The sequence below is a fragment of the Bufo gargarizans genome, chromosome 4, assembly GCF_014858855.1.
Source record: "Bufo gargarizans isolate SCDJY-AF-19 chromosome 4, ASM1485885v1, whole genome shotgun sequence".
Taxonomy (NCBI): Eukaryota; Metazoa; Chordata; class Amphibia; order Anura; family Bufonidae; genus Bufo; species Bufo gargarizans.
The window spans coordinates 452259585-452278818 of NC_058083.1; the positions used below are offsets into that span (position 1 = coordinate 452259585).

Genomic DNA, 19234 nt, shown 5'->3' on the forward strand with positions numbered 1-19234 from the left:
AATAAAAAGAAGAATTTACCTCTGTTTAAGTTCAACCCCCATTGGTTATCAATGATTTCAGATAAAGAGAGTATAACTGAAGAATTAAAAATCTTTTTTAGGGAGAATAATCATTCCGCAAGCAGGTTAATCATTTGGGATACTGCTAAAGCATATTTGAGAGGACTGCTCTTCAAAAAAGTGGACTACTGGAAAAAAACCACTAGGGAAAGGGGGACCGTATTGGAAAAAAAAGTTCAAGAAGCAGAAATAACATGTGCAAAATACCCTACTGAACTGAATAAGAAAATATGGGAGGAAGAACAGGAAAAGTTAAAGCTATATCAAATGGATAGAAGCAGGAAAGAATTACTTTTCCAAGGGATTCGGTTAGCCTCAGAGGGAGAAAAAGTTGGTAAACTTCTGGCAAGCATAGTGAGAAACCAAAGAGGGAAATCTTGGATAGGGGCGATTAAAGATAAAAGGGGTATAATAATTAACACACCTGAAGGAATTAAAGAAGTGTTCCTGGAATATTTCCAGGAGTTATATAAGTCCAGGGTACATTACTCAATACAAGATTTAGAGCTATACCTAGATCAGATTCCCCTCAGAGAGATATCGCATGCCCAAAAAGAATCTTTAGAAAAAGAAATATCAACGGCGGAAATAAACGAGGTTCTGGGACGGGTAAAACCTGAAAAAGCACCAGGATGTGATGGGCTACCTTTTGAAATATATAATACTTTCTCCCAGGTGTTAGTACCTGAATTAAAAAACTCATTGGATGAGGCCAAAAAAATTGGGGATTTACCAGATTCTATGAAAGAGGCAATTATTACACTAATCCCAAAAAAGGGTAAAGAACAACTAGACCCTGGATCATATAGGCCAATATCGCTTTTAAATACGGATGTCAAAATTTTTGTAAAAATTTTGGCCGAAAGGTTATCAAAAGTGATTAAAAGTGTAATCAATGAAGATCAAACTGGTTTCATACCTGGAAGAACGATATATTCAAATATAAGAAGGTTGTTTTTAAATATTGAAGCCAATAGATTAGAAGCGGGGGAAAAAGCGGTACTTTCACTGGACGCCCAAAAGGCATTTGACTGTATTGAATGGGAATATTTATGGATAGTACTAAAAAGATTCGGTATAGGGGATGGATTTATAAGGTGGGTACAGTTAATATATTCCAACCCTAGGGCCAGAGTAATGGTGGACGGGAGCTTGTCCCTGCCCCTTGCCCTATATCGGGGCACTAGGCAGGGATGCCCTCTCTCTCCACTATTGTTTGCTATTGCGATTGAACCTTTGGCATGTATAATAAGAAGTGATAGGGAGATTAAAGGTTTTCACTATGAGGGTGGGGAGGAAAAACTGCTAATGTATGCAGATGATATTCTCCTATTTATGCACAATACTGGGGATCAGTTCAATAGAGTTATAGATATAATTGATAGGTTTGGCTTTTTTTCAGGACTAATTATTAATTGGGGGAAATCACACATGATGATGTTGGGAGATGCACAACCACAGGGGGTTCTAAAGGTCCAGGTGCTTGGTAAACATGAAAACTTTAAATATTTAGGGATACAAATTTCTGGAAATGTTGGGGAATATGAAAAATTAAATGTACTCCCCCTTATAAAAGAACTTAGGGCCAGAATACATATCTGGCGAAGACTTCCGATGTCACTACAGGGCCGGGTAAATTTAATGGTTTTCCTCCCTAAAATACTCTATGTCCTTCAAAATGCCCCAGTTAGGTTGCCGCAGGGTACTTTTAGACTATTTGATAGCTTAATGGGAGATTTCCTCTGGAAAGGTATGATCCCCAGAATAAAGAGAGAGATACTTCAGTTCCCAGTGAGTGAAGGTGGATTAGCTGTTCCGAATTGGTTTTTGTATTACTTAATTACACAATATGGTCATATAAAAGTTAGTTTAAATAGTTTAGTGGGTAAGCAGGTATTAAATAGATTGGGTTGGAAAGAAGAATGGAATTATTTAGAGGTGTTGGAATCGGGTATACTCGGTAGAAATAATACTGGAAATAGAATTTTAAATCTATTAGAATATATATGGGTGGAAATTAAAAAAATATTAGAGATTAAAGGGTTTTTGCATTATACACCTATTTGGAAAAATGTGCATCTCAAGGAACTGCAGGGGATTAAGGTGTATATAGATTGGGAAAAAAATGGGGTGAAATATATAAACGAGATATTTGAGCAGGGCAAATTGAAAGACTTCAATACAATGGTTAGAGAGTTCGGTATACCGCAAAAAGATATATATATAAATATTTTCAGCTTAGGAACGCTTTGCATACAGTTCTGCAAGAGGATAAATATAAGATGGAAAGATCTGATACACTGTATAACTTTATTAATGCGGGTGAAAGAGGAGGAGCAACGGCTAAAAGATATAGGATATTGATGAAGGGAAAAAAGAAACGGGTTATAATTCCTGCCAGGATAAAATGGGAAAATGAACTCCAATCTTTTACGGAAGAAAAATGGTTGACGCTTTAAAAACCTATGCAGTAGTCTCCAATAGGGGTTCACATAAGATCTCACAATTTTTTGTAGTTCATAGGCTCCATCGATCCCCACAGATATTGAAAAGAATGGGTGTTAGAATTTCGGATAACTGTACGAAATATGTGGGGGATAAAATGCTGACTTAATACATTGTTTTTGGAGATGCCCAAGACTGTTCAGATACTGGACAGAAATAACGGACACTGTATATTTAACCTTGAAGGTTCAAATATCGGAAGATCCCAAGATCTGTATTTTGGGGGCAACCGAACATCTGAAGTTGAATAGAGATACACGAATAGTCTTGTGTAAGGTGTTATTTCAAGCCAGACTCCTTATACTAAAGAAATGGGTAGGGGCGGACCCTCCAACAGTGGGACAGTGGAGAAAAGCAGTAGATAACCTGATTAAAGAAGAATGAGCGATGGAGGGCCACGCTAGAAAAGTAAAAAGTGTTGATGAACTATGGAAGAACTGGTTGCTTTAGGGTTAGATAGATGGATTTTTTTTATTTTTTATATTTCTATATTTTTTTTTTAATTTTTTTATTTAAGGGTCTTGGGTGGGTAAATGGGGAATGAAGTTATATGTTTATGTATAGGAAAAATTGGTATGTTTTTTGATATACTAAAAAATGTAATTTTTTATCATGTTGAATTTTTTCTATTCTTGTTGAGATGATGGAAATAAAGAGATATTTAAATTTAAAAAAAAAAGAGTGTTCCTAGATCTAAACACAGAGGGGGACAACGATGTTCTTATACTATGGGATACCCTGAATTGGCAGACATAGATTTTAGCTGCCATGTCGCATTTAAAAAACCCCAAGAAGTGACCCTGTACTGTCTTCTATGCATAGTTGTTAATGTGAGTGCTCATGTGTGTGTCTTCAGCACCATCTAGTGACCTTTAGCTGTAAGTGCATCTTCTGCCTTTTTAAGTTATGCATATTCATTAGGTCACCTGACTTCCTGCTCACAGTGCTTTCTGGGAAAGAGACAGGCTCCTGCTTCCTTTTCTCCTCACCTCATGGAAGGAGCAGCTGCACATTGTGTGTCTCTTACTAAAGCATCGTCGGTAAGGGATTTATTTATGTTTTTGTATTGGTTTTGTGTACATTGTGCTGTATACTCAGTTCTTGTATGTTCATTTTCCTATAGTTTACCTTATCTACTGCCAGTTAATAAAGCCACAGATTACAGAAAGAAGTCTCATCTTATTAACTAGTAGAATGGTGATATCTGCCTGTTGAACTGCATACAGACCCCGGGGGTACATGTTGTGAGAACAGGACAGTAAACGACGACTTCTAGCGAGAGAAGCACACCTGACTACACAGAAGTCTGTTACGGTCCACGCAATATCTGCAAACGGACACCACAGCGACTTCTATACAGTCCAGTGCTGCAAGGGGATAGCCGCTTCAAGCAATGTAGACACATTTGATTGCATACTGTGACCGCTCTCTAAGCACAGCGACCGGCATTCCACCGCACAGTAGTCTCCACGCGGTTAAGTGTCTTCATCAACACCATGTCGCGTAGCGCAGTATCAAGCTACAAGACAAGATCAGGGAAGGATGGTTCCACTAAGTCGTCTTCTGTTAGCAATGCGGCTGCCATTGCCCGCGTAAAGGCAGAAGCCGCGAAGGTCAAAGCAGCCTTTGCCGAACAAGAAATGAAGATGAAAGAAGAAAAGGCACAGCTGGAAATGAAGATGAAAGAAGAAAAGGCACAGCTAGAGGCTTCAATAGACATGCAAAAGGTCCTCTTAGATGCAAAGCTAGAGAAACTCGCCGTAGAGAAAGAAATGGCAGCCGCCATAGCTGAAGCAGAGTTCTTGGAGGCAATGGAATACCCAAAAACCGGAAGTCGCCGCAGCGTGCTTAGCCCAGAACTCGGCCAGCAAGATCCTGTACAACGCACTTCAGAGTACGTCCGTCAACACTCCAGACCAAACAGCAATGCTGATCCATTCCCAGGAACCGAAGATGTCACCTATGCCACAGAAGAATCATACCGTCCAAAAGAAAGAGTCACACTCGGAACCCAGTCCTACAAACAAGAGAACCCAGAGCCACGTGACAAAACTCCAGCTAACTTCCCTGCACACCAAGGAAGCCAGCTTCCAGTCCAGCCTGCAGAGCCACCGTATCCCATAAGACGGTATGACATGGGCTGGCCTAAGTCAGAGACTCCATACAGGTATGATCGCACACCACACTCTCACTGTGACTTTCCACCTCCAACCAACCTTAGTAGTAACCAGAGCACAATAGACTTTGCCAGGTTCTTTACTAAACGAGAGCTGGTTACAAAGGGACTTGCGAAGTTCAGTGATCGCCCTGAAAACTATAGAGCATGGCGGGCCTCCTTTTATAACATTACAAAAGACTTGGGTCTGTCATACAGTGAGGAAATAGACTTCCTTGTAGATCGGCTTGGAAAAGACTCTGTAGAACATGCCAAGAGAATCAGGGATATTAATATAAACTACCCAGAGATTGGCCTAAAAATGATCTGGGATAGACTTGATGAATGTTATGGTTCTGCAGAGGTCATAGAGGATGCGTTGTTTAAAAGAATTGACGAATTCCCTAAAATATCTAGCAAAGGGTTCCAGAAACTTAGGGATTTAAGTCATCTACTGATGGAATTACAGGTTGCCAAGGCCGAAGGGGATTTACCGGGGCTTACTTTCCTTGACACTGCCAGAGGTGTCAAGCCTATTGTATTAAAGCTTCCCTACAACCTGCAGGAGAAATGGGTCTCCCACGGGTCAAGGTACAAACATACCTACAATGTGCCATTCCCTCCCTTCAGTGTGTTTGTTGACTTTGTAAGGCTAGAGGCTAATATTCGTAATGACCCTAGCTTTGATCTATCACAGTCTTGTGCCACTCCCTATGACCACAGACCACACAAAGGATCAGTGGCAGTGCACAAAACTAACATTTCACCTGCAGATTCTTACAGGCATTACAGCTCCGCCAGCCACGAAACAGTCAAAGATCCTGGTAAGCAGTGCCCTCTACACAAGAGGCCACACCCTCTTCTGAAGTGCAGAGCCTTTAGAGAAATGTCCATAGGAGATCGCAAAGCCTTCCTCAAGGAGAACCGCATTTGCTACAAGTGCTGCTCATCTACATCACATATTGCCAAAGACTGTCAGGTTAGTGTAAAATGCACAGAATGCAACAACTCCGATCACAACACGGCCCTACATCCTGGGCCTTCCCCATGGACCTCATCACAGAGTAACAGTGCCAGAGAGCATGACGGGGAGGAAAGTACCTCTGAAGCTAACCCACCAGCAGTTACTTCACAATGCACGGAAGTCTGTAAAGGACTCATAGGCGGCAGGTCCTGCTCAAAAATCTGCCTAACAAAAGTATACCCAAAGGGCTGCAGAGACAAAGCCATCAATGTTTACGCCATCCTAGATGACCAAAGTAATGCATCCCTAGCCAAATCTACTTTCTTTGACATTTTCAACATCAAAAGGCCCAACACTCCTTACTCTCTAAAGACCTGTGCAGGTACTGTAGAAACAGCGGGGAGGAGAGCTAGTGGCTATCTAATCGAATCCATTGATGGTAAAACGTGTCTTTCCTTACCAACTATTACTGAATGTAACCAAATCCCTGATAATAGACACAAGATCCCTACACCAGAGGTAGCCATACATCACCCCCATTTACAGCGTATAGCCCATCTCTTACCAAAACTTGATCCTAACGCTCAGATAATCCTACTCCTAGGGAGAGATATCTTACAAGTCCATAAAACTAGAGAGCAGATTAATGGCCCTCATCATGCTCCTTATGCCCAAAGGCATGACCTAGGATGGGTCATAGTAGGAGATGTCTGCTTAGGAAGCGTACACAAACCAACTTCCATTAATAGCATGCTTACAAGCACATTAGATAATGGACGTCCCTCTATCTTCCAACCATGTAAAAACAACTTCCTCATAAAGGAATTGCCACATAGCACTCAACTACCTTGTTCTTTCATAGACTCTGTAGACCACGACATAGCTTGTGACAGTGACAAAGACCATCTAGGTTGCTCAGTGTTCCAAAGGACCAAGGAGGACAATCAGGTAGCAATGTCCCACGAAGACAGATTGTTTTTAGAAACCATGCAAAAGGAAATCACTAAGGATGAAACAGATAGTTGGGTAGCACCTCTTCCTTTCAGGCCTCAAAGGCAACGTTTGCCTAACAACAGAGAGCAAGTCTACAGACGTTTTGTCTCTCTAAGGCGTAGCTTCCATAAGAAGCCAGAAATGAAAGATCACTTCTTTACTTTCATGAGGAAAATATTTGAGAATGGTCATGCTGAGGTAGCTCCTACCCTTAAAAACTCAGAAGAATGTTGGTATTTACCCATATTTGGGGTTTACCACCCAAAGAAACCGGGCCAAATTAGAGTAGTGTTTGACTCTAGTGCAAAATATGAAGGCGTCTCCTTAAACGACGTCCTGCTCTCAGGTCCTGATCTTAACAACAAGCTCCTAGGAGTACTGCTTCGTTTTCGCAAAGACTCTGTTGCCTTCATGGCAGACATTCAGCAGATGTTTCATTGCTTTCTCGTTAAAGAGGAACACAGAAACTTCTTAAGATTTCTTTGGTTTGTTGACAATGACCCCACAAAAGATATTGCGGAGTACCGCATGCGGGTACATATCTTTGGTAACAGCCCCTCCCCTGCAGTTGCAACTTATGGTCTCAGACACTCTGCTCAAGAAGGCGAACTAGAATATGGGTCAGATGTCAGACAATTCGTAGAAAGAGACTTTTATGTAGATGACTGTCTAAAATCACTACCCACTGTTGAGGGTGCAATAAGTCTCCTTAAGAGAGCTCAAGAAATGCTTGCATGCTCAAACCTGATGACATTGTTCTTGTTAAAGACTCTCAGGCTCAAAGAAATCATTGGCCTTTGGGCCTCATTACTAAAGTGTTCCCAAGTGAAGACGGACATGTCCGTAAAGTTGAGGTCAAGATTTTCAAACAAAATGAGACCAAACTGTTTATCAGACCTACTTCCGAACTGATCCTACTGTTATCTGTTGAGGACTCTAATAGTGACATCAGCTGATGTCAAGCGGGGAGTGTACTGTCTTCTATGCATAGTTGTTAATGTGAGTGCTCATGTGTGTGTCTTCAGCACCATCTAGTGACCTTTAGCTGTAAGTGCATCTTCTGCCTTTTTAAGTTATGCATATTCATTAGGTCACCTGACTTCCTGCTCACAGTGCTTTCTGGGAAAGAGACAAGCTCCTGCTTCCTTTTCTCCTCACCTCATGGAAGGAGCAGCTGCACATTGTGTGTCTCTTACTACAGCATCGTCGGTAAGGGATTTATTTATGTTTTTGTATTGGTTTTGTGTACATTGTGCTGTATACTCAGTTCTTGTATGTTCATTTTCCTATAGTTTACCTTATCTACTGCCGGTTAATAAAGCCACAGATTACAGAAAGAAGTCTCATCTTATTAACTAGTAGAATGGTGATATCTGCCTGTTGAACTGCATACAGACCCCGGGGGTACATGTTGTGAGAACAGGACAGACCCCATTACAGAAACAGCACCCCCGTACGAACATTTTAAGTGGTGGAAAAGGTACATTTTACCAAACAGGTGTTTCACAGAAAATAATATGTAGTGGTTGTTGGAAAGTGGATATTCAAGCGAGGTGGACAAAATCAGATATAAAGTGGAAATTACAGGGAGCATATAATGTTTTTGAAGGTCAGCTCACCAGCATGCCCTCAACCATAATGTTTTACAGGGTCAGCTCACCAGCAGGCCCTCACTCATAATTTTTTCAAAAGTCAGCTCAGCAGCAGGAAACCACGGCACTCTATAGCTGCTTTTGAATCACTTGTTTTTCTTTATATATCTTTTTTCATTTTTATATATCCATCCAAAAAATAATAAGCCACTGGCCAACGTTTCGGTCTATTCGACCTTGTTCACGGCCTAATATGTAGATAAGTTATAAATGTATATTTAAATATATGTTATAATAATAGCAAATAGTTCTTAGTTAAATCACATGATATAGTTGACAAAGTATTAATGATAATGTCATTATTGGGAAAAAAGTCTCCATCGTATTTAGGAGAGTACAAGAACGGACCAAAATCATATAGGCATATATATCATCATTAGGTGATCTATCAATAGCATGATGAGGCACAGGGTGAGAGCAGTAGTCTGAAATGGAACACTGTAATAGGGATATCCAGATGGCAGTGCTGTATGGTATCTGTGAAGTCCAAACAGTATAATGTTAGGTAGAGACTAAGATGGTATTCCAATCATATAGGTGATACAAATAGTGTAGTTCAGACCACTTAGATATGATGCCGATAAACTTAGATAAAGAAAATAGCTATAGAAATAATGTCAAATAAGGGTAGCATAAACATAAATATTGGCAAGGTCCTTTAGTCATCAATTCTGAGAGCGCATATACCTTAGTCTGCATAGTAAGAGAGTCTCTGGGATGGTGTAGGGACGCTAATAGTCTGTGCGTTTTATAAAGGTAGCAGGGAGAGGCGTGGAGAGGCGTGTCTAGCGTCAGCTGACCGGCGTCATAAGCGTGCGCATATGTAAAGTGTCAACACTAATAATTGACCATAGCACGTAGCTGGCGTCACAAGCGGACGCATGTGCAGAGCGATTTTGTAGTCTAATGGGTGGAGAGTAACTGGAGTCGGATGAAATGTGTGCGGGCGCATGCGCAGTAGAAAGCGCTGGTCTTATTTGACATTATTTCTATAGCTATTTTCTTTATCTAAGTTTATCGGCATCATATCTAAGTGGTCTGAACTACACTATTTGTATCACCTATATGATTGGAATACCATCTTAGTCTCTACCTAACATTATACTGTTTGGACTTCACAGATACCATACAGCACTGCCATCTGGATATCCCTATTACAGTGTTCCATTTCAGACTACTGCTCTCACCCTGTGCCTCATCATGCTATTGATAGATCACCTAATGATGATATATATGCCTATATGATTTTGGTCCGTTCTTGTACTCTCCTATATACAATAGAGACTTTTTTCCCAATAATGACGTTATCATTAATACTTTGTCAACTATATCATGTGATTTAACTAAGAACTATTTGCTATTATTATAATATATATTTAAATATTAATTTATAACTTATCTACATATTAGGCCGTGAACAAGGTCGAATAGACCGAAACGTTGGCCAGTGGCTTATTATTTTTTGGATGGATATATAAAAATGAAAAAAGATATATAAAGAAAAATAAAACAAGTGATTCAAAAGCAGCTATAGAGTGCCGTGGTTTCTTGATATTAAGTTATGCACCCTTACCACTGAGCACCGTCAACTATCTAAAGGAGTGCCGCTCAACTACCCTTCTTCAATATTTGACAACGTTTTGAGCTTGAGCACCCTCCAGATGAATACCTTTGCGTACGATTCCACAGCAGCGGAGAAAATCGTCTCTGAGGTCACAGTATCAAGTGACTTCCTACATGTACCTCACAACGAATACCGTACACGCGACTGGGAGCGTGAATCGAAAAAACTAATCTCTTCAGAACTTCACTGCGCAACTCTCGCAGAATACTATAAAAATAAGAGGATACCCAGGGGACTAAGAGTTCACCTTCGACCAACTTTATTTCCTTCAAATACGGAATATTGCACCAAGTTTGAAACTATTATAAATAAATGTTCCTTGGACATAATAGTCCTCAGCATTGAACATCTACAACAAGCAATCAAAGATTCTAAAGAGAAACTTGCGGCTATTGAAAGCCAACTACTCTCAACTACCTCCACCTCCGAATGGTCGGAATTAAAGAAGAAGACGGACAAAATATTGGATGATCATCGAAAGTATCTGGAGAATACTAAACGCACCAAATTCATCCGTGATACGGAAGATTATCAACTCAACAAGGTCTACAGATGGCAATGGCAAGACTCACGAACAGGATACGGATACACCCCCTACACAGGCTACGCTTCATCTTCTTCAGGCAGCGAGAGATCCACAACATACCGTTCCCAACGTTTTTTTCCCAGGCGTGGTTACAGACAATGCCGAAGAAACACATACGCCGAGGAAGAGGCACCCATCGATCCAAAACCGACAGGAATCCAGACCCGCTCACAGGTAGGAACCTTATAGTAAATATTTGCTCACGAACCCTTTCACCAGCCGAACTGAATGTCTTATCCAAGGGACTCTCATTTTGCCCATACGGCAATCTAAGACTTTTCCCTCTGGAGCAGGAACTAAACAGATTTTACAGGACCCTCAGACTTAAGACCCATTTTGCACAACAAATTACTACGCCAACAACAGCTACATCACCCACTCTTCTATCTATCAGAACAATGGGCCTCAGAAACAAAAGCAACTACATGCCCCCCAAAACATATCATGGCGTTGAAGCATATATTGACCTTATACAGTGTGATATCAAAACCAGTACTACCGCCCTAAAAAATGGAGATTTACACGTCTCGCCCAATCTAAAAAGTGAGGAACATATTGCTCTCAACACTCTACAGTCTGATAAAACAATTACTATTAAACCAGCGGACAAAGGGGGTGCTATAGTCATAATGGACACTTCATTCTATATCCGAGAAATACAAAGACAACTATCTGACACTACCACCTATGAACAAGTTCAATACAACCCTACTTTTCAACTGACTAAGGACATTACTACATTCCTAGACCACCATCTCCAACTCAACACTATTGATAAACCCACATATACTTTTCTTCTCAATAACAATCCTATTCTTCCAGTGTTTTACATTCTACCGAAAATTCATAAAAATCTCACTCATCCACCGGGTAGACCAATAGTAGCCTCCACTGACTCCCTACTTTCACCACTATCAAAGTTCCTAGAAAAAATACTTACTCCGCTCATCAAACAAACGCGATCATTTCTACTAGATACATCACAGTTTTTGTCTATCATTTCAAACCTTCAAGACCTACCCCCAGATAGTCTACTTGTGACATTAGATGTAAATAGTCTATACACTTCAATTTCACATGACAAAGGAATTGAAGCTGTCAAAACATTACTGAGAACTTCCGAACTCCCTCCATTAGCACAGACTTTCTGTACACATCTATTACAATTTGTCTTACAACATAAATTTTTCATGTTCGGCGATGATTTTTACATTCAGAGGAAAGGGACCGCAATGGGCGCTCATGTGGCACCACCCTACGCTAATGCCTTTATGGCACAGTTTGAGGAAGATTGGATCTATCCTAATGACCTATTCCAATCACATGTAACATCATGGCACCGATATATCGACGATATATTCTGTATATGGAGAGGTGACCAGACTACATTTTCTACCTTCCTACTACACATCAACAGTATTGACCCTGACCTGCAATTCACAGCGCATACCGATCCACAATCTATTAGTTCCTGGACACGGTCGTTATTAAGACACCCCATGGCAAACTGACCACTTACTTATACCGTAAACCAACGGACCGGAACACCCTCCTCCACTATACAAGTTGCCATCCCCGTACTAGAAAACAATCCTTACCCCGATCACAATTCCAAAGAGTATCTAGAATAGTCAAGGACCCCACATTGTGCAAGAAAAGACTAGAAGAAATGTCACAAAAATTTCAGGATAGAGGCTATCTGCGTTCCTTACTTACACAAGAACAGACTCTTCCTGCACGCCTAAATTCCTCTCCTAATACCACTCCATCACCCCCCCGTCTCCCGTTAGTGGTGACATATCATCCCGTCATGCCCAAAATTCAAACTATAATAAAAAAACATTGGCCAATTCTTACACAATCATATCCAGATATTCCAGAATTCCAATCTCCGGTCCGTATGTGTTATAAAAGACCCCAAAATCTGACAGATAGATTAGTGAAAGCTGATATTGGTCCTATGAATCCCTCCTTAACCACCTCAGGACCGCCGTACGCAGGATTGCGTCCTGGCGGCGGCCCTGCTCTTCTGGGTGGACGCATATACGCGTCCTCCCGCGAGAGCCGAGATTTCCTGTGAACGCGCGCACACAGGCGCGCGCGCTCACAGGAATGGAAGGTAAGCGAGTGGATCTCCAGCCTGCCAGCGGCGATCGCTCGCTGGCAGGCTGGAGATGTGATTTTTTTAACCCCTAACAGGTATATTAGACGCTGTTTTGATAACAGCGTCTAATATACCTGCTACCTGGTCCTCTGGTGGTCCCTTTTGTTTGGATCGACCACCAGAGGACTCAGGCAGCTCAGTAAAGTAGCACCAAACACCACTACACTACACTACACCCCCCCCCTGTCACTTATTAACCCCTTATGAACCCATGATCACCCATGATCACCCCATATAGACTTCCTGATCACTTCCCTGTCATTGATCACCCCCCTGTCATTGATCACCCCCCTGTAAGGCTCCATTCAGACGTCCGTATGATTTTTACGGATCCACGGATACATGGATCGGATCCGCAAAACACATGTGGACGTCTGAATGGAGCCTTACAGGGGGGTGATCGATGACAAGGGGGTGATCACGCATATAGACTTCCTGATAACTTCCCTGTCATTGATCAGCTCCCTGTCATTGATCACCCCCCTGTAAGGCTCCATTCAGACGCCCGTATGATTTTTACGGATCCATGGATACATGGATCAGATCCGCAAAACACATGCGGACGTCTGAATGGAGCCTTACAGGGGGGTGATCAATGACAGAGGGGTGATCACCCATATACACTCCCTGATCACCCCCTGTCATTGATCACCCCCCTGTCATTGATCACCCCCCCTGTAAGGCTCCATTCAGACGTCCGCATGTGTTTTGCGGATCCGATCCATGTATCCATGGATCCGTAAAAATCATACGGACGTCTGAATGGAGCCTTACAGGGGGGTGATCAAGGACAAGGGGGTGATCACGCATATAGACTTCCTGATCACTTCCCTGTCATTGATCACCCCCCTGTCATTGATCACCCCCCTGTAAGGCTCCATTCAGACGTCCGTATGATTTTTACGGATACATGGATCGGATCCGCAAAACACATACAGACGTCTGAATGGAGCCTTACAGGGGGGTGATCAATGACAGGGGGGTGATCAGGGAGTCTATATGGGTGATCACCCCCCTGTCATTGATCACCCCCCTTGTAAGGCTCCATTCAGACATTTTTTGGGCCCAAGTTAATTAGCGGAAATTATTATTATTTTTTTTTTGTTTGTTTTTTCTTACAAAGTCTCATATTCCACTAACTTGTGTCAAAAAATAAAATCTCACATGAACTCACCATACCCCTCACGGAATCCAAATGCGTAAAAATTTTTAGACATTTATATTCCAGACTTCTTCTCACGCTTTAGGGCCTCTAAAAAGCCAGGGCAGTATAAATACCCCACATGTGACCCCATTTCGGAAAGAAGACACCCCAAGGTATTCCGTGAGGGGCATATTGAGTCCATGAAAGATTGAAATTTTTGTCCCAAGTTAGCGGAAAGTGAGACTTTGTGAGAAAAAACAAAACAAAAAAATCAATTTCCGCTAACTTATGCAAAAAAAATAAAAATTTCTATGAACTCGCCATGCCCCTCATTGAATACCTTGGGGTGTCTTCTTTCCAAAATGGGGTCACATGTGGGGTATTTATACTGCCCTGGCTTTTTAGGGGCCCTAAAGCGTGAGAAGAAGTCTGGGATCCAAATGTCTAAAAATGCCCTCCTAAAAGGAATTTGGGCCGCTTTGCGCATCTAGTCTGCAAAAAAGTGTAACACATCTGGTATCGCCGTACTCAGGAGAAGTTGAGGAATGTGTTTTGGGGTGTCATTTTACATATACCCATGCTGGGTGAGATAAATATCTTGGTCAAATGCCAACTTTGTATAAAAAAATGGGAAAAGTTGTCTTTTGCCGAGATATTTCTCTCACCCAGCATGGGTATATGTAAAATGACACCCCAAAACACATTCCCCAACTTCTCCTGAGTATGGCGATACCACATGTGTGACACTTTTTTGCAGCCAAGGTGGGCAAAGGGGCACATATTCCAAAGTGCACCTTTCGGATTTCGCAGGCCATTTTTTACACATTTTGATTGCAAAGTACTTCTCACGCATTTGGGCCCCTAGAATGCCAGGGCAGTATAACTACCCCACAAGTGACCCCATTTTGGAAAGAAGACACCCCAAGGTATTTTGTGATGGGCATAGTGAGTTCATGGAAGTTTTTTTTTTGTCACAAGTTAGTGGAATATGAGACTTTGTAAGAAAAAAAAAAAATCATAATTTTCTGCTAACTTGTGACAAAAAATAAAAAATTCTAGAAACTCGCCATGCCCCTCACGGAATACCTTGGGGTGTCTTCTTTCCAAAATGGGGTCACTTGTGGCGTAGTTATACTGCCCTGGCAATTTAGGGGCCCATATGTGTGAGAAGTACTTTGCAATCAAAATGTGTAAAAAATGGCCTGCGAAATCCGAAAGGTGCACTTTGGAATATGTGCCCCTTTGCCCACCTTGGCTGCAAAAAAGTGTCACACATTTGGTTTCGCCGTACTCAGAAGAAGTTGGGGAATGTGTTTTGGGGTGTCATTTTATAAATACACATGCTGGGTGAGAGAAATATCTCGGCAAAAGACAACTTTTCCCATTTTTTTTATACAAAGTTGGCATTTGACCAAGATATTTATCTCACCCAGCATGGGTATATGTAAAATGACACCCCAAAACACATTCCCCAACTTCTCCTGAGTACGGCGATACCAGATGTGTGACACTTTTTTGCAGCCTAGGTGGGCAAAGGGGCAAACTTCTTCTCACACATCTGGGCCCCTAGAATGCCAGGGCAGTATAACTACCCCACAAGTGACCCCATTTGGGAAAGAAGACACCCCAAGGTATTTTGTGATGGGCATAGTGAGTTCATGGAAGTTTTTATTTTTTGTCACAAGTTAGTGGAATATGAGACTTTGTAAGAAAAAAAAAAAAAACTGCATTTTCCGCTAACTTGTGACAAAAAATAAAAAGTTCTATGAACTCACTATGCCCATCAGTGAATATCTTAGGGTGTCTACTTTCCGAAATGGGGTCATTTGTGGGGTTTTTCTACTATCTGGGCATTGTAGAACCTCAGGAAACATGACAGGTGCTCAGAAAGTCAGAGCTGCTTCAAAAAGAGGAAATTCACATTTTTGTACCATAGTTTGTAAATGCTATAACTTTTACCCAAACCATTTTTTTTTTTTACCCAAACATTTTTTTTTATCAAAGACATGTAGAACAATAAATTTAGCGAAAAATTTATATATGGATGTCGTTTTTTTTGCAAAATTTTACAACTGAAAGTAAAAATGTCAGCAGCAATGAAATACCACCAAATGAAAGCTCTATTAGTGAGAAGAAAAGGAGGTAAAATTCATTTGGGTGGTAAGTTGCATGACCGAGCAATAAACGGTGAAAGTAGTGTAGTGCAGAAGTGTAAAAAGTGGCCTGGTCATTAAGGGGGTTTCAGCTAGCGGGGCTGAAGTGGTTAAGACAAACCACATTGGCCCCTTCAAAAACAGGAACTTATCCATGCCTCAGTTGTACCCAATGCAATAATGTCATTCGAGAAAATAGGATCATTCATCCATATTCTGGCAAAACATACCATCCAAAGGGCTTCTATACATGCGCATCCTCATACGTTGTCCATCTAATCCGTTGTCCGTGCGGACTGGCATATGTAGGCGAAACCACCCAATGTGTACAGGACCGCATTTCTAAGCATAAATCGGATATCTGTTGCCAAAAAACCGAACTACCTGTACCACACCATTTCATCTCTGCCAATCACCAGATCAATCAATTAAAGTTCCAAATCCATGAACAAATAGGATCGGCAAGACGCGGAGGCAACAGGATAGCACATTTAAAACAACGCGAGGCGTATTGGATCTTCGAACTTAACACCTTGGCACCTCGTGGGTTAAATAGAGACTTTGATTTCTGTATCTCTTGATTACTGTATCTCTTGATTCTTGAATTTTTACATGCTAGCAATTTATTCCTCTTTCCATTACAATTCATTGTTTAACATACTGTATATATGTGAGATAATATATGATTCCAGATATTAATCTTCTTTTTCTCCCCCCCCTCCCTCCTCTTTATTTTCTATAGGTGAAATGACCACTGTCACACAGGTAGTATTATGCCACTGCCATAGTATATTATAATGATATAGTGCTATATCGATATAGATGTTAAGACACATAGAGGTATACCTACCTATTTACTGATTTACCTTAGAATTTCTAGCTTTAACATATATTCCTATATCCCACTAATAGATAGCGACTCTGTCCTAATATGAACAAATTTCATATGAGTAATGCTTACTTTATGTCCTCTATGCTGTACTATTTTGTCTAGTAGCATTGCGATTACCATGCAAATGCACACATCTCCTAAGATGTGGCTACGTCCTACCAGTTCCCTTTCTAGACCAGCGCTTTCTACTGCGCATGCGCCCGCACACATTTCATCCGACTCCAGTTACTCTCCACCCATTAGACTACAAAATCGCTCTGCACATGCGTCCGCTTGTGACGCCAGCCACGTGCTATGGTCAATTATTAGTGTTGACACTTTACATATGCGCACGCTTATGACGCCGGTCAGCTGACGCTAGACACGCCTCTCCACGCCTCTCCCTGCTACCTTTATAAAACGCACAGACTATTAGCGTCCCTACACCATCCCAGAGACTCTCTTACTATGCAGACTAAGGTATGTGCGCTCTCAGAATTGATGACTAAAGGACCTTGCCAATATTTATGTTTATGCTACCCTTATTTGACATTATTTCTATAGCTATTTTCTTTATCTAAGTTTATCGGCATCATATCTAAGTGGTCTGAACTACACTATTTGTATCACCTATATGATTGGAATACCATCTTAGTCTCTTCCTAACATTATACTGTTTGGACTTCACAGATACCATACAGCACTGCCATCTGGATATCCCTATTACAGTGTTCCATTTCAGACTACTGCTCTCACCCTGTGCCTCATCATGCTATTGATAGATCACCTAATGATGATATATATGCCTATATGATTTTGGTCCGTTCTTGTACTCTCCTATATACGATAGAGACTTTTTTCCCAATAATGACGTTATCATGTCAACTATATCATGTGATTTAACTAAGAACTATTTGCTATTATTATAATATATATTTAAATATTAATGTATAACTTATCTACATATTAGGCCGTGAACAAGGTCGAATAGACCTGAAACGTTGGCCAGTGGCTTATTATTTTTTGGATGGATATATAAAAATGAAAAAAGATATATAAAGAAAAATAAAACAAGTGATTCAAAAGCAGCTATAGAGTGCCGTGGTTTCTTGATATTAAGTTATGCACCCTTACCACTGAGCACCGTCAACTATCTAAAGGAGTGCCGCTCAACTACCCTTCTTCAAGCTCAGCAGCAGGGACTCGCCCATAATTTTTTCGATGCTCAGATCAGCAGCAGGCACTGGCCCCTAATGTTTTAGAGAGTCAGCTCTTCAGCAGACCCTCGCCCATAATGTTTTAGAGAGTCACCAGCAGGCCCTTGCTCCTTATGTTTTTGAGGGTCACCAGCAGGCCATAAATCATAATTTTTCAAGGGTGTGTATGATGCCCTTTTTTATGTGTAATAAAGGGTCAGATACTGAATACTGGGGTGCCAGTTCCTTGTAACTTTTGGAAGCCCTTTCACTTAGTGCATAGGCTTTATGAGTGTAGGAGTCCCAGTACCTGAACAATTGTACCACAATGTGAATGAGGCCCTCCATTATGTGATATACAGGTTGTATCAGAGTGCCTCTTCCTTGTAATTTTTGGCAGCACTTTATATACAGATAAATATACAGGAAAGAATGTTTCCTAACAATTTTTCCTCTAAAATCGATTGTATCTTCGGTTTTGTGCGTATTAGTGTCAGTCTGTAAAAGTGGCATACTACTCGGACAACATCGTTCTCAGCAGCGACCTGGGACTGGGAGTCCAAGATGCATCCAGGCATCCTCCCCATGCTGTTCCCAAACCATTTTGGTGGTGTTTTCATCAATTTCTGACCTTTTCCTATGAACCAGACTCCCTTCCCTCTTCAGAGCAGGGTGCCTGGTTTAATATTAGAGGTAACTAAGCTTTTAGGAAATTTTATAAAAAAAATAATAATCTAAATTGACTGATGGACTGAAATTTATTTTTGTGCAGAGCTTTTAGGTGGGAGAAGGAGCTCTGCATAACATCTCGCTGCTCCTGTCTGTACCTGCTCCGCTCAGCTCAATCCTGGCATAGCACATGACATCAGTATAGGAAACCCTGCTCCAATGTGATATGCCAGGATTTAGCCGAGTAAAGCGGGTACAAGCAGGAGCAGTGATGTGTGTTCCTGCCTGTACTGAGCTCACTGAAGCTCATACACGGCATACATGTCAGTAATGTACGAGTGTAAGGATTTCAAAGTGTGATAGACACCTTGAACGTCAGGTGATTGTTTTTTTTTTTTTTCTTCAGTAAAACAGCAAAATCAATTAATAAAGTATATTACAGTATAGTTTTAGGGGAGTTAGAGATCTTTAAATATAATTGTCTAAAACTTTAGTTAC

At 41.1% G+C, this 19234-nt stretch overlaps 1 protein-coding gene across 1 annotated transcript; it reads left to right on the top strand.

Moving 5' to 3' along the window:
- The first annotated feature begins 9871 nt into the window (after positions 1 to 9871).
- Positions 9872 to 17690, top strand: LOC122933750. The gene is made up of 3 exons (XM_044288736.1): positions 9872 to 10713; positions 16743 to 16765; positions 17562 to 17690. Exons 1-2 carry the CDS (start codon positions 9991 to 9993, stop codon positions 16749 to 16751), a joined length of 732 nt encoding a protein of 243 aa, XP_044144671.1. The 5' UTR covers positions 9872 to 9990; the 3' UTR covers positions 16752 to 16765; positions 17562 to 17690.
- Positions 17691 to 19234: the final 1544 nt, after the last annotated feature.

Bases quoted from the DNA above. Each gene is read 5' to 3' on its own strand.
- LOC122933750 (XM_044288736.1), top strand. From the start codon at position 9,991: ATGAATACCTTTGCGTACGATTCCACAGCAGCGGAGAAAATCGTCTCT.